Below are 17317 nucleotides of genomic sequence, written 5' to 3' on the forward strand. Positions count from 1 at the left end.
TTCACTTTTATTGTTTATTGTTTTATTGTCATCTTTTGCTTCTTTTGTAATTTTGTTATTATCGTTGTAATGCTTTGGCAACATTGTTTTCTACAGTCATGCCAATAAAGCTACTTTGAATCTTTAAATCTTTGAATCTATATTTTAGAAAGAATACTTTTGTAAACATGAGAGTTTTGATTTTGTGATTAAGGGTGATTTAGTGTAAATGAATTGGTAAAAAGAAGCAATTATATAAATAATAAAAGATCCACAACACAATAAAGTGCTTGAAAGTTACAGGGTCTGATTATAATTTGAATGCAATAGACTGGGTCCTCTCCTTTCCGACCCAGATCAATCACTGATTACTAAAACACACAGTGCAAGCAAAGTTCAACTGAAGTGGTCATTCATTACCTATTTTAGCTAGAGAAACGTCAAAGAAAGTCGCTAACATGGCAGCAAAGTTAAGGCTAAGACTGATTACTTCCTTGTGGTTTCTCAGCCACGCTACAAATTCGATAGAGTATTACGATTGGATAGTGTTTACTTGTGACTGTGGCACGAATACAGCACTGCTTGGTTTGAAACACAAAGAATGTACTGTGTTTTCTTTTGGTACATTCAAAGCACCGTAGTAAAATGTAGCACAGCTGCAAGTTGCTTGCATTTCAAGCTGATTTGAATTCAATTATGACACAAATTCAGCATTTCATTCATATTAATGCAAACCTACATGTATTGCTTTTCTGTAAAGAGGTCGAATGGTGTTAAATCAATACAATGGATCTTTAACTTTAAGATCGATTAAGGCCGATTTAAACAGTCTCGTCTGCATTGCATTTAGTTTGTTTGTTTATTAGGATTTTACTGTCATGTTTTACACTATTGGTTACATTCATGACAGAAATGGTAGTTACTCATTACACAAGATTCATCACTTCTCAAGGTTATATCAAACACAGTCATGGACAATTTTGTATCTCCAATTCACCTTACTTGCATGTCTTTGGACTGTGGGAGGAAACCGGTGCACCCGGAGGAAACCCACGCAGACATGGGGAGAACATGCAAACTCCACACAGACAGGACCCAGACCACCCCACCTGGGGATCAAACCCAGGACTTTCTTGCTTTGAGGCTACAGTGCTACCCACCAAGCCACCATGCCGCCAGCATTGCATTTAACTTTCCTCAGTGTAATGATTGCATTTTAATGATTAAATACATGTTTGAAGCACCACATGGTGGAAAGCAATAAAAACTGTATGCAGTTCTGACAGAAATTCTGCATTTTAAGTGCAAATCCTCGTATTGTTGTTCAGTAAAGAGGTCAAGCGGCGTGAAAACAATGTAACTGAGGTTTTGCTTTTCATTTTTAGCACGTATTCTGCGTGTGCAATGATGTGTGTGTGTGTGTGTGGGGGTGTGTGTGTGTCTTGCATTTCAATGTTGTTCTAATATTTCTGCATAAATTACACACCGAGTGCGTTTATGGCGCTATATGACTGTATGGTTTTAAACAGTTTGAAACCGTCTTAATCCGCATACTAGTGTACTAAATAGGGGGCTTGCAGTGCTTTGTGCTTGCTGGTTTGGTATGAGAATAGTGCACTTTTAGTAGTGTTTTGTAGTTTGAGACGTAGCCATTAAAAGTCGTCTTAATCCGCATACTAGTGTACTAAGTAAGGTGCTTGCGGTGCGCCGCTCTTGTTGGTTTGGTATGCACTACTGTAGTGCACTACTAGTAGTGTTTTGCGGTTTGGGACGTAGCCATTATTGCGCTTGCGCATTTGTATTTAATACCGGAAAGGCAGCATCATAACATCAGCGCGTGTTGGATCTGTCACTGAACAGCACAGAATTATATTTAGATAAGGTATTTTAGAATAAAATTTATAGCTGTTTGTAAACTATTTTAAAAATAAGTAACCTGCTTGTAAATAATCCAGTAATTAACCTAAAAGCTAGTTAAGCCGATTTACATTTACATGCATTGGTCTTACAATAAATAAAATAATAGGACCAGTCACAAACATCTAAAGTGCTAAAAGTATAAGTGCTGATCTTTACTAGATTTACACCGCGTTTGATCTGTATTTGTGTTTACAGCAGTATAAAGTATATAAGTAACAATGTTTTATGTGGTTTGTTGCAGAATGAAATAAAGAAAGGTGATTAAAAGTAAAAATGCCGGCGAGAAACACAGTAACTAGTGGACTGAACAGCAGTCAAGTGAGATACTCCAGACTATCAAGTGATGATGATGGATACATCGACCTACAGGTGAGAAATAAAACTGATTTAGTACAGCTGGTACATTTTTGTTTCTGTTTTTTCCCCCAAGTGTGTTTGCTTTAGTACGACTTTAATTTAATGAGGTGTATTACATATATAACTAGCTTTTACTGACATTTTAAAAAGTCATCAAGTTGAAATATCAGATTTACATTTTCTGCATTTAGCAGATGCTTTTATCCAAAGCCACTTACAGTACTTTATGTTGTCTAAGCAATTGCGGGTTAACGGCCTTGCTCAAGCGCCTAACAGTTTGCAGCCTGGCAGTGATGAGTCTTGAACCAGCAACCTTTTGATTACTAGTCCAGTACCTTAACCACTAGGCAACAACTGCCCTGATATCAGTATTACCTTCATTTAAGTTTATCAGTATTTTTAAACATTTACGTTTACATTTTCAGCATTTAGCAGACGCTTTCATCCAAAGCGACTTACAGTGGTGACAGTATACAATCTAAGCAATTGAGGCCTGCTCAAGGGCCCAACAGCTGCAACCTGGTGGTGCTTGAACTGGCAACCTCCTGATTACTAGTCCAGTACCTTAACCGCTGAGCTACCACTGCCCTGACATCAAGACATCATGTTATATAGTCCAAAAATCCATCTACTGTAAAGGACATCCTTTCTGATGAGGCAGAGGTCTTTCAATCTGTGAAATAGACTGATTTACATTTAGCAGACGCCTTTATCCAGAGCGACTTACATTACAGTTACAGTACACAATCTGAACAATTGAGGGTTAAGGGCCTTACTCAAGGGCCCAACAGCAGCAACCTGGCAGTGGTGGGTCTACAAAGTTTTTTATCAGTCTGTGGTAGCCAGTGCCCTCTATTTTGCTGTGGTGTGCTGGGGTGGTGGCATCAAGGCTGGAGAAACCAGCAAACTCAAAAGGCTGGTGAGGAAAGCCAGCTCTGTGGTCAGTCTGGAACAGCAACAACTGGGCAGTTCATTTAGTCATAAGCTTATTCCACCAAAGAGCAAGACGGAGCGCTTCAGACGTTCTTTAGTGCCCACTGCCATCAGACTGCATAACAGCAGCAGAATACTCAAGCTGTCCTCAAACTGACCAGCAGCCCAAACAACCCACAAAAGATCTTCTCTGTTTTATTTTCTATAACTGTATTTACTCTGTGCTGCTGTAACACTCGGATTTCCCCTATGGGGATCAATAAAGGAATCTTATCTTATCTTAATTTAAATAAATACTGACAGACAAAATGAGCAAATCTATTGGACCTGTATTCAGTTAAAAATACAAGTTATTAAATGTACTTTTTGTACATGTAAACAGATTTAAAATTTGATGCTTGAACATTCCTACAAATTTGGAACTAGCGATGCAAGCTCATAACGTCCCGTCAAAATATAAAACACATCACAGAGTTTTATATAAAGGAGTCATAATCTTTAATTTAATCATAAAAAACAACAGAGCAGTAATACAAAACAAAATACAAAACATCATCAGAGGTGTATTACAGTAATATATTATTAGTAATATATATTTCTGAAATTATAAAAAGCCATCAAGCTGAAAGATTACTTTAATTTAACTTCATCAGTATTCTACATTTACATTTTCAGCATTTAGCAGACACTTTTATCCAAAGCGACTTACACAATGAGCAATTGAGGGTTAAGGGCCTTGCTCAGGGACCCAATAGTGGCAACTTGGTGGTGGCGGGGCTTGAACCGGCAACCTTCTGTTTACTAGTCCAGTACATTAACCACTGAGCTATCACTGCCCTATTTTAAATATGAGTATAATGTAGTAAGATTTAAAATTCATGTAACACAAGTTGGCTCAACTAGCTGGCATCTACTGGTACTTGTCAACCAGTCTTTTATCACAAGAACATCATGTTATTGTTATTTAGTCCAAAAATCTAACAAAGAACTGAAATTCATTTAAATAAATACTGACAGAAAACTGCAAATCCATTGGACCTGTATTCAGTTAAAAATAGTACAAATACAAGATATTAAATGTACTTTTTGTACATGTAAACAGTTTTGAAAATTGATGCCTGCACATTCCTACAAATTTGGAACTAGAGATGCAAACTCATAACGTCCTATTAAAATAAAACACATCACAGAGTTTAATATAAACGAGTCCTAATCCTTTATTTAATAATAAAAAACAACACAGCAGTAATACAAATAGTACCATGAACATTAACATTGTGAGCAGAACCAGTTTGGCACTCAGAATTCATTATCAGAAAGGTTTGGACATTATGCACAATGCAGAAAGAAAAGGTTTCCAGGTTTTTCGGTGATCGTCTTGATTGTATTTTGTAATCAAAAACACATTTAGAATTTGATGCCCACAGCACACTTTTAAAAAGTTGAGACAGAAGTGAAATAAGCGTGAAAAGTTGGAATATTTAAGGAACAGTGTCTTCCACAGTATAAGCCGGTGAATTGGTAACAGTTAAGGGATTCCTTGAATCATAATTAGGTATAAAGAAGGATCCAGGAAAGGCTCAGTCTGTACAAGCAACAATGAGCCATGGCTGGTACAATGTGCCATGGCAGGATTGCAAATTATTTACGTCATATTTTACATAATATTGAGATCTCATTCTGTGTAGGGCCAAAAATAGAAAATACTACTGAATGTCCGTGACCCTTGGATGGCATTACATGAAATACTCTCTGTGATGCTTCTGTGATAAATATAGCCACAGGGGCTTGGGAGTACTTCAGATAACTGTTGTCAATTAATACAGTAAGCCACTATGTCAAGCAATGCAATTTGAAACCATTACATAAAGAAAGTTATTAATTATTTATCAGGATTTTAACGTCATGTTTTACACATTTGGTTACATTCATGACAGAAACTATTTACACAAGATTCATCAGTTCACAAGTTTAATGTCAAACACAATCATGGAGAATTTTGTATCTCCAGTTCACCTCACTTGCACATCTTTGGACTCTGGGAGGGAACCGTAGCACCCGGAGTAAACCCACGCAGACACGGGGAGAACATGCAAACTCCACACAGAAAGGACCCGGACCACCCCGCCTGGGGATCGAACCCAGGACCTTCTTGCTATGAGGTGACAGTGCTACCCACCGAGCCACCATGCCGCCCACAAAAAGAAAAAAAGCCAAGCATCAGTTATATGCAGAAACACAGATCCAAGCTCATTTTGGATGGAACATTGTAAATGTGAACGTTTTCTGTGGTCAGAGAAGTCCAAGTTTTAGCTTGTTTTCTGGAAAAAAGGCATTGAGTTTACAGGGACAGAGACGAAAAGAATCATCCAGACTGTTATCGGGGAAAGCTGGAAGAGCCAACATCTGTCATGGTATGGGGGTGCATCAGTGCTCATGAGTCACAAGCATATGTGTGAAAGTACCATAGATGCAAAGACTAATTATAGATTTTAAAGACAAGCATCTTTTCCCGGAAGTCATTGGTTATTTAAAAAAGACAATATCAAGCATCATTTTGTATGCACTACAACAGAGTGTATTCATAGACACAGAGTATGTGTGCTTGACTGGCCTGCCTGCAGTCCAGATCTGTGTCTTATTGAAAATGTACAAAGGACGGTGAACATGGACTCTTGAGCAGCTGAAGTCTCATATCAAGCAAAAATGATGAAAAATTCAACTTGCAAACCTGTCCTCAGTTCCCAAACTACTAAAAAGTCTCATTAATAAGGAAGGTGATAGAACACAGGGGTAAACACACATTTGTCCCAACTTTTAAACTGTGTTGTAGGCATCAAATTTGAAATGTGTTTATATTTACAAAATACAAGGGTTCTTCAAGTTAAGCGTGTAGCCACTGATGAAGCACTGCTTTCACATCATCATCACTTGAAAATCTTTTTCCCCTAAAGCGTCCAAAAAGGTGGAAATCAGATGGAGCTAAATCCGGACTATAAGCGTCTCTCCGACACGACCGATTACTACTCCTCCCCCCACCCTCACCGCTTCCAACCAAAATATAAAAGTGCAGAAACCTTTTCAAGCTCCCTTGTACACCGATCAGCCATAACATTAAAACCACCTCCTTGTTTCCACACTCACTGTCCATTTTATCAGCTCCACTTACCATATAGAAGCACTTTGTAGTTCTACAATTACTGACTGTAGTCCATCTGTTTCTCTGCATGCTTTGTTAGCTCCCTTTCATGCTGTTCTTCAATGGTCAGGACCACCACAGAGCAGGTATTATTTAGTAGTGGATCATTCTCAGCACTGCAGTGACACTGACATGTTGGTGGTGTGTTAGTGTGTGTTGTGCTGGTATGAGTGGATCAGACACAGCAGCGCTGCTGGAGTTTTTAAACACCTCACTGTCCCTGCTGGACTGAGAATAGTCCACCAACCAAAAATATTCCGCCAACAGCGCCCCGTGGGCAGCATCCTGTGACCACTGATGAAGGTCTAGAAGACGACCAACTCAAACAGCAGCAATAGATGAGCGATCGTCTCTGACTTTACATCTACAAGGTGGACCAACTAGGTAGGAGTGTCTAATAGAGTGGACAGTGAGTGGACACGGTATTTAAAAACTCCAGCAGCGCTAACACACCACCACCATGTCAGTGTCACTGCAGTGCTGAGAATGATCCACCACCTAAATAATACCTGCTCTGTGGTGGTCCTGGGGGGTCCTGACCATTAAAGAACAGCATGAAAGTGGGGTAACAGAGCATGCAGAGAAACAGATGGACTACAGTCAGTAATTGTAGAATTACAAAGTGCTTCTATATGGTAAGTGGAGCTGATAAAATGGACAGTGAGTGTAGAAACAAGGAGGTGGCTTTAATGTTATGGCTGATTGGTGTATATCCAAGCAGTTTCACTTAACACTTAATTTCAGGAAATATTTTACTTAATATATAGGGGCACCAAAAATGCCAATCGCAACTGTTTACACATGGCATACAACCAGTAAAATCATTTAATGTAATCGCACTTTCATGTACAGTGACTAATTAAGGAAATCATGTTAACTGCTGGTTAGAGTGGCTACATGCCTAATAAAAATAATTTGTTGTTTTTTTAGTTCAAGAGGAGCCCACCCAAGGTCCCGTACAAGGCCATCACTCTGGCTGCTGTTCTGTTTTTCATCGGCACAGTTCTGATCACCATCGGATCTCTCCTCTTAGCGGGATACTTCGAGGTTCAAGATGTGAGTATGCAAATGAGGCCGTTCTCTTCATTTATATACACAGCCATCATTTAGCCTCTGTAGCGATATTGCCTCTAAATGAGATCTGGGAAACATTCAGCTGGGGATTGTAAACAAAAAGGCCATTTCAAACAGTCTGAGTCTGTATAATGTGCTCCATAAGTACCTTTGTGGTTGCCCGCATTAGTGGATGAAGAGATCCGTATTAATTCATATTGGGAGCAGGAGCGATGGCAGATGGATTTTATTGATGATGCTCTGCTGAACGGTCTAAAGCAAAGACAACTTAAGAACCTCTATGTGTGAAATATATTTAGAATTTTCCCCATGATGCCATTAGACAATTAGACACCAGACAGACACCAGACAATCTCAGTTAAAATAACTTTTAACATAAATACGTTAACGACATCCACATGTTAAACAGCCGGAAACAAAACAGACGTAGTTTACTGCATAGTCGTTTAATGTGCATTGTACAAGCTGATGACTGAACAATGCCCAGGCAAAACCAAGATAAACAACCAAGATTTTTTTAAATAAACAAGTGTATAGATAAATAAATAAAAAGGGATCAAATAATTTGTTTACTTCATTTGATATTTAAATACTTTAAATGTAATTTTCAAAGCTGGATAAAAATCAAAGCACTGGTGGTGATAAAAAATCAGTACCGCTAAAAGTAAATGATGAAGGGCGGCAGTGGGGTAGCGCTGTCGCCTCACAGCAAGAAGGTCCTGGGTTCGATCCCCAGGCGGGGCGGCTCGGGTCCTTTCTGTGTGGAGTTTGCATGTTCTCCCTGTGTTTGCGTGGGTTTCCTCCAGGAGCGCCGGTTTCCTCCCACAGTCCAAAAACATGCAGTCAGATTAATTCGATACACTGAATTGCCCTATAGGTGAATGGGTGTATGTGTGTGTGTGTCTGCCCTGCGATGGACTGGCGCCCCATCCAGGTTGTTACTGTGTGCCTTGTGCCCATTGAAAAGCTGTGACCCTGACTGGATAAGCTGTTAAGAAAGTGAGTGAGTGAGTAAATGATGAGACAACTTGTTTATTCATGTATTACATTGTAAAAATATACAGATTTTAATATGCATTCACCCATGCTAGTCCCTTTTTAAATTGTCTACTTTTAGAAGTAGTTTTAGCCAACTGGTATGTCACATTTCTAATGGCTTTATAATCACTACACAGGTTTTTTATATGGTACAATGTAGGATCTATAGCCTATGTGCATTATTTACCATTATTTAGCAATTATCAGCTCTTTTAGTAAAGATAAGTATAAAGAGTAATAAGAAATTCACGTGTTGGTAACTTAGATTATTCTTACACTAAAAAATAAGACAAATCCAACCTTTAATTTGTTTAGAATAAAAAATCACCATTAAAAAGTTATCATTACATTCATATACACTATATAGACAAAATGATTGGGACACGCATCTTAATTAATTATTGAATTTGGTTGTTTTGTTCAGACACCAGACAATCTCAACCAAAATACCTTTAACATGTGCATGCTGTTAATGTATTTATGTTAAATAGCCAGTCCCATGGTCTTGGGAGGCATATTCTTGGTCACACAAACCTCCACATCATAGCCAACAGTACCTTGACTCTCTGTTAAGTACCGGGATAAAATCCTCAGGTCGATGCCCAGCCTCATGTTGGCAGAGTGTGTAGGCAGTTCCTGATTACAAGTGTGTCGACCTGTGATAGATCGGTGCCCTGTCTAAAGTGTATCTGCCTTGTACCCAGTAGTACCAGGTGGTGCAGTACCCACTACAACCCTGACCAGGACAAATAGTTAATTTGTTTTATTTTAATTTCGTGTCTAAACCTTAGCAAAATTATTTTATTAAAAATATGTTCCAAAATGCTCGATTTAAATGGCTTGTAATGATTTAAGTAGTGTTTAGAGGTGGCACAGTGGCTCGGTGGGTAGAAGAAGGTCCTGGGTTCGATCCCCAGGTGAAGCGGTTCGGGTCCTTTCTGTGTGGAGTATGTGCATGTTCTCCCCGTGTCTGCATGGGTTTCCTTCGGGAGTTCCGGTTTCCTCCCACAGGTGAATTGGAGATACAAAATTGTCCATGACTGTGTTCGATATTAAACTTGTGAACTGATGAATCTTGTGTAATGAGTAACTACCGTTCCTGTCATGAATGTAAACAAAGTGTAAAACATGAAGTTAAAATCCTAATAAATAAATGAGTGTTTACTCGTACCCACTCTTGTGGTCAACGTACACCAAGTTGTGTTTTACACCAGCACTATGTACCATGTATTAATATTATATACCATTATATGGGAAGCTTATCACAGAATGGTCTACAGTGCCACTCAGTGGTCAAATATAGAATAACACTTCGTTTGTTTGGTTAAAGACCATTTGACAAGATTGTAACCCTAATGTTACAATGGGAAATGAACCCAGGACCTTCTTGCTGTGAGGCGACAGTGCTACCCACCGAGCCATCGTGCCCCCACAATGTACTGGTTTATATATTATGAACATATTCTTCTCCTGAGCTTTGTGTAGTGTTAGCCTAGGATCTGTTAGTGTCACCATCAGTTGTTGATGTGTTTCAGAATGACAGGACCCCAATTCATGGCTACAGCCTTGCTCAGATCTAGTGACAATTTTGTGATATTTTGGAGGTAGCCGCAGCCCCCTCATGTGCCCCCTTGGTGCACTTCCATTGTAATAAAAGCAGGAAAACTTCACAGTGATGAAATTGTTTAGACGTCCAGATGCTTTGTGATTTGTTTTGAGTATGGGGAGCTGCCGACTTAATATAAAAGTGTGAAGCAAAACAATTTAAAGACGCACACACACAGAAACAAACAGCATAAACATCAAGTGTGTGGCAGCAATGTTAACAACAAACAGACTTTATCCTGCAGGGTGTTACATGTGCTGATTATTCAAACCCTCACGGCACGCAGCAGTGTTATCAGTATTATCTACTATCAGGGTATTTGTGACATCCTAAGGATCATAATGTTTCACATTCAAGATTTTATCCTCATTTAAATCACTGTAAATACTGTCATAAAATCTGTGGCTTTTGTAAGATGCAACTTAGTAAATATCAGGAAAATAGTTCTAGAAGAGCAGAAGAGCTAAACTGTGACGTGGTTGCTCAGTGGGTAGTACTGTCGCCACACAGCAAGAAGGTCCTGGGTTCGATCCCCAGGTGGGGCAGTCTGGGGCCTTTCTGTGTGGAGTTTGCATTTGCTCCTCCAGGAGCTCTGGTTTTCTTCCCACAGTCCAAAGACATTTTGGTGATTTTGATATTGGTAATGAAGGCAACACAGTAGCTCGGTGGGTAGCACTGTTGCCCCATGGCAAGAAGGTCGTGGGTTCGACCCCCAGGGGGGGTGGTCTGGGTACTTTGTGGAGTTTGCATGGTTTCCTCCGGGAGCTCTGTTTTCCTCCCACAGTCCAAAGAAGTGCAAGTGAGGTGAATTGGAGATACAAAATTGTCCATGACTGTGTTTGACATTAAGCTTGTGAACTGAGGAATCTTGTGTAATGAGTAACTACTGTTCCTGTCATGAATGTATAATACTGTTAATAAGTAAATAAATACTGTTTAGCATGAGCTTGCTGGTTCATTCTGAACACAGTGACATGCCCAATTATTAGAGGATATAAACACTTAAACAACCACATTGTTTTAGTTTGTTTTTACGTTTCCCTTCTAAAGTTTTATTTTGTTTTCAATTAAATTGTTTGATTTATTTGTCACATTACAGGTGGAAATAAATCTAAAATTATTCATTTTGTTCAGACAAAAACCTTTTAAATTTTAACAGAGGTGTGTAGACTTTTTATACCCCCCATAAAATGTCGTAACATGACCTAAAGTAAAATAAATGACTCAAGTAAAGAGAGATACATATTTACACAAAAAGGCGTTTCAGTGGGTAGCACTGTCGCCTCACAGAAAGAAAGTCCCGGGTTCGATCCCCCAGTGGAGCGGTTCAGGTCCGTGTGGAGCGGTTCAGGTCCGTGTGGAGTTTGCATGTTCTCCCCGTGTCCGTGTGGGTTTCTCCGGGTGCTCTGGTTTCCTCCCACAGTCCAAAGACGTGCAAGTGAGGTTGACTGGAGATACAAAATTGTCCATGACTGTATTTGATATTAAATTTATGAATCTTGTGTAACCTGTAACTACTGTTCCTGTCATGAATGTTACCAAAGTGTAAAACATGACGTTAAAATCCTAATAAATAAATAAGTACTGTTCAACATGAGCTTGCATGTGATTGGTTAATTCTGAACACAATCACACCGCAAATTATAAGAAGGTGTGACCACTTAAGCACTTAACACTTAGGTTGTTTTTATGTTTCCCTTCTAAACAGTTTTGTTTTGTTTTCATTTGAATTGTTCGGATCATTGGTCACATTACAGGTGGAAATAAATCTAAAATGGTTCATCAGTTCACAAGGTTATATCGAACACAGTCATGGTCAATGTAGTATCTCCAATTCACCTCACTTGCATGTCTTTGGACTGTGGGAGGAAACCGGAGCTCCTGGAGGAAACCCACGCAGACACGGGGAGAACATGCAAACTCCACACAGAAAGGACCCGGACTAAATGGGGATTAAACCCAGGACCTTCTTGCTGTGAGGCGACAGTAATACCCACTGAGCCACCGTGCCGCCCTACAGAAGTTAAGTCTGAATATTTGAGTTATGGTACTTTTTTAACATTAGTTTAAGGTTCTGACGGATGTCTATAATCATTGTGAGTAATTTAGATGAGTTAAGAAATCTGTGTCTAAATTACAAACACGGGAGTGTCAGGATTTATGCGTTGTCATTACAGCTAAAGTTCCACACAATAAAACAATCACGAGCTGTTAAGAGGTTATTAAAGCAGCGTGTAACACTCCCTGTAGCTCTGGGTCAATAACACATTTAATCTGTTGCTCAGACACACAGTGGTTATAAAGCTGCTTCTATTGTTCATGGAAATAAGACAATGTTCTGTTAGCCTCTTACAGGAAAGCAAATGCATGTCTGTCTACCGTTTTATCAGCTCCACTTACTATATAGCAGCACTTTGTAGCTCTACAATTACTGACTGTAGTCCATCTATTTCTCTACATACCTTTTTAACCTGCTTTCACCCTGTTCTTCAATGGTCAGGACCCCCACAGAGCAGGTATTATTTAGGTGGTGGATCATTCTCAGCACTGCAGTGACACTGACATGGTGGTGGTGTGTTAGTGTGTGTTGTGCTGGTATGAGTGGATCAGACACAGCAGCGCTGCTGGAGTTTTTAAACACCTTACTGTCACTGCTGGACTGAGAGTAGTCCACCAACCAAAGATATATCCAGCGCCCCAACAGCGCCCCAAGGGCAGCGTCCTGTGACCACTGATGAAGGTCTAGAAGATGACCGACTCAAACAGCAGCAATAGATGAGCGATCGTCTCTGACTTTACATCTACAAGGTGGACCAACTAGGTAGGAGTGTGTAATAGAGTGGACAGTGCTGTGTCTGATCCACTCATACCAGTACAACACACACTAACACACCACCACCATGTCAGTGTCACTGCAGGGCTGAGAATGATCCACCACCTAAATAATACCTGCTCTGTGATGGTCCTGTGGGGGTCCACTCTGACCAGTGAAGAACAGGATGAAAGCAGGTTAAAAAGGTATGTAGAGAAACAGATAGACTACAGTCAGTAATTGTAGAACTACAAAGTGTTTCTACAACCCCTGGCAAAAATTATGGAATCACCACTCTTGGAAGATGTTCTGTCAATTGTTTAATTTTGTAAAAAATAAATAGATCACAGACATGCCACAAAACTATCATTTTTCAAAATGTCAACCTTCTGGCATTAAGAAACAATAAAAAAAAGAAACAAATATAATAGTTGTGGTCAGTCACAATTGCTTTTTTTAGATCAAGTAGAGGAAAAAAATATGGAATCACTCAAATCTGAGGAAAAAATTATGGAATCACTCTGTAATTTGCAGTTTAAAAACAAAACATCTGCAGCAGATTAGATTTGCTAATTATTCTTCAGTTTAAAAAGAGTGCTTACACCTCGGAGAGCTGTTGCACAAAGCAGATTGTCATGAATCATGGTTCCAACACAAGATATGTCAGTTGAAACAAATGAGAGGATTATAAAACTCCTTCAAGAAGATAAATCATTGTGGAATGTCGCAAAAGATGTTGGTTGTTCCCAGTAAGCTGTGTTTAAAATCTGGACCAAGTACAAACAAAATGGGAAGGTTGTAAAAGGGAAGCATACTGGTAGACCAAGTAAGACATCAAAGCATCAAGATAGAAAACTTAAAGCAATATGTCTTGAAAACAGAAAATGCACAACAAAACAAATGAGAAACAAGTGGCCGGAAAGTGGAGTCAATGTCTGTGACTGAACTGTAAGAAATCACCTAAAAGAAATGGGATTTACATACAGAAAAGCCAAACAAAAGCCATCATTAACACCTAAAAAGAAAAGAACAAGGTTAAAGTAGGCTAAAGAAAAGCAATCGTGGACTGTGGGTGACTGGATAAAAGTGATCTTCAGTGATGAATCGCGAATCTGCATTGGGCAAGGTGATGATGCTGGAACTTTTGTTTGGTGTCTGTCCAATGAAATTTATGAAGATAACTGCCTAAAGAAAACATGTTAATTTCCACAGTTGTTGATGATATGGGCCTGCATGTCGGGTAAAGGCACAGGGGAGATGGTCTTCAATAAATGCCAAAGTCCACATTGAAATTTTGGACGCTTTTCTTATTCCATCAGTTGAAAGGATGTTTGGTGATGAAGACTTCATTTTTCAAGATGATAATGCATCTTGCCATAGGGCAAAGGACATGAAAACTTTCCTTCAAGAAAACATATAATGTCAATGGCATGGCCTGCAAATAGTCCGGATCTCAATCCATTTGAAAATCTCTGGTGGAAATTGAAGAAAATGGACAATGACAAGGTTCCAACCTGCAGCTGATCTGGCAACAGCAATAAGAGACAGTTGAAGGCAGATTGATGAAGAATACTGTTTGTCATTAGTTAACTCCATGCCTCAGAGAGTTTAAACCATTATAAAAGCCAGAGGTGGTGCAACAGAGTAATAATGGTGCAGTTTTCTCTAATGATTCCATAATTTTTTCCTCAGATTTGAGTGATTCCATATTTTTTTCCTCTACTTGATCTAAAAAAAAGCAATTGTGACTGACCACAACTATTATATTTGTTTCTTTTTGTATTGTTTCTTAATGCCAGAGGGTTGACAGTTTGAGAAATGATAGTTTTGTGGCATGTCTGTGATTTATTTTTTTTCTACAAAATTAAACAATTGAAAGAACATCTTTCAAGAGTGGTGATTCCATAATTTTTGCCAGGGGTTGTATATGGTAAGTGGAGATGATAAAATGGACAGTGAGTGTAGAAACAAGGAGGTGAGTTTAATGTTGTGACTGATCAGTGTATGTTGTCTTTTCCTATGCTTGATGTCCTTTTAAACTACACAGTTGAATTGATTAGTATTACTCATCATAAAACCTGCAAACAATGTGAAATGAAGTAATATTAAAGCCATCAAGCCTCTTCTTAATCACAAATCACACCATAAATTATATTTTTGTTGATAATTTTCTCCCGACTTTTAGCGTATCCAATTACCCAATTCCATTATGCTTCCTCCGTATTTATGTCAATCCCCTACCTGATTGAGAAGAGCGAGACTGACACGCATCCCCTCCGACACGTGCAGTACCGATTGCACCTTTTCACCTGCACGAGGCAAGTTCATTTGCGGATCAGCTTTGTGTAAGGAGAGACAGAACCCGATCAACACATTACTCCTGGACTCGGTTATGAGGAATCCCCATCCTGCTCCCATCCTGTATGAACAATAGCCAATCGTTGTTCATGTAGGCGCACAGCCCAGCCAGATGGCAGAGCTGAGTTTTGAAACGATGAGTTTGAAATGTCAGCTCTAGTATGCTAGTGTGTTTTACTGCTGCACCACCTGAAATATGAGTTTGAAACTCTAAGGTGGCAAGTTCTAAAAAAAAGCTGTTCATCATATCAAATCTGTAGGAAGACGACAATCATGCTCTGCAGCCTTAATGGCAAAATATCATAGTAAAGTAACAACCCAATATATTTAATCCTACTGTGTCTATCACTTACTATTATTAGGTGTTTAGATGTTTTGCTTTAATAACAGAGATGTTTGTTTTACTTGCAGCACCGTGAACGCACTATACCAGTTCTCATTATTGGAATTCTCGTCTTCATTCCTGGATTCTACCATCTGCGCATTGCTTACTATGCATATAAGGGCTACAAAGGCTACTCCTATGATGACATCCCAGACTTTGATGACTGATTTCTAATGGCTGAAAAACCCAAAACATCATAACCGTCTGAGGAAGATTTTATATACACTGATCAGCCATAACATTAAAACCACCTCCTTGTGGCAGGGACAGTGAGGTGTTTAAAAACTCCATCGGCGCTGCTGTGTCTTATCCACTCATACCAGCACAACACACACTAACACACCACCACCACTGCAGTGCTGAGAATGACCCACCACCCAAATAATACCTACTCTGTAGTGGTCCTGTGGGGGTCCTGACCATTGAAGAACAGCATGAAAGGGGTCTAACAAAGCATGCAGAGAAACAGATGGACTACAGTCAGTAATTGTAGAACTACAAAGTGCTTCTATATGGTAAGTGGAGCTGATAAAATGGACAGTGTGTGTAGAAACAAGGAGGTAATTTTAATGTTGTGGCTGATCAGTGTATGCTGCTTTAGAACAGGATCCTATTTTGATTTGTATACAGTGATATAAGGTAGAAAAGTGCTTCTTAAGACCGGCCATGTGAGCCTGAACGTTCACTATCAGGATTTATATTTCATTCCAGTAATGCAAACGATGTGTAGAGCATTTATGATACTGGACTGGAATGTAATAGTAATTTTACATGCTAATTAAAACTGATCCAAAGGCAAGTTTCTGTTTCATATTTAACGCTGCATTAAATACAACCCCAAATCAGAAAAAGTTGGGACACAACATCAAAAAAAACACAGAGTTTCTTACATTTACTTTTATTTGATTGCTTTTATCTGCTCAACTTCATTTAATTTATTAATAAACATCCATTCCTGTATTTCAGTCCTGCAACACATTCCAAAAAAAGTTGGGACAGTAAAGCATTTACCACTTTGTAATGTTTTGGCACCGAGGAGACCAAGTGATTTAGTGTTTCAGCTTTTATTTTGTCTCGTTCTTCCTGCAAACACGTCTTAAGATGTGCAACAGTACGGGGTCGTCGTTGTCGCATTTTTCCTTTCAAAATTCTCTATTGGGGACAGGTCAGGACTGCAGGCAGGCCAGTCCAGTACCCGTACCCTTTCTTTGAGGTACATTGTTTGTAAACATTTCAATCATTTTCTCACACATTTGTTGACAAACTGGATCCTCTGATCATCTTTACTCATCAGAGACTCTCAGCCTTTCCTGGATTCTGCTTTTGTACCAAACCATGATTACAATCACCTGTTTAAAATTGCATTATTATTTAGTTTTTCACCTCATTACTAGACCTAAATTGCCCCCGTCCCAACTTTTTTTGGAATGTGTTGCAGGCCTGAAATGCAGGAATGGATGTTTATTAACAAATGAAATGAAGTTGAGCAGATAAAACATGAAATATCTCAGGTTCATCCTTTCTGCAATCAAATAAAAGTCAAAGTAAATGTAAGGAACTCTGTGTTTTTATTTTATTTGCATTTACCATAATGTCCCAACAGTTTTCTGATTTGGGCTTGTATGTCACAGTGATATGACTGTTTAGTCTGTTATT

The 17317-nt window shown here is 39.1% G+C and overlaps 1 protein-coding gene across 1 annotated transcript; it reads left to right on the forward strand.

Moving 5' to 3' along the window:
* Positions 1–1794: 1794 nt before the first annotated feature.
* On the forward strand, positions 1795–16460 carry tmem230b (transmembrane protein 230b). Its single transcript, XM_062998280.1, has 4 exons — positions 1795–1861; positions 2141–2268; positions 7319–7444; positions 15688–16460. The coding sequence occupies exons 2-4, from the start codon at positions 2173–2175 to the stop codon at positions 15826–15828; spliced, it is 363 nt and encodes a 120-aa protein (XP_062854350.1). The 5' UTR covers positions 1795–1861; positions 2141–2172; the 3' UTR covers positions 15829–16460.
* Positions 16461–17317: the final 857 nt, after the last annotated feature.

Source organism: Trichomycterus rosablanca, chromosome 7, assembly GCF_030014385.1.
Source record: "Trichomycterus rosablanca isolate fTriRos1 chromosome 7, fTriRos1.hap1, whole genome shotgun sequence".
Classification (NCBI taxonomy): Eukaryota; Metazoa; Chordata; class Actinopteri; order Siluriformes; family Trichomycteridae; genus Trichomycterus; species Trichomycterus rosablanca.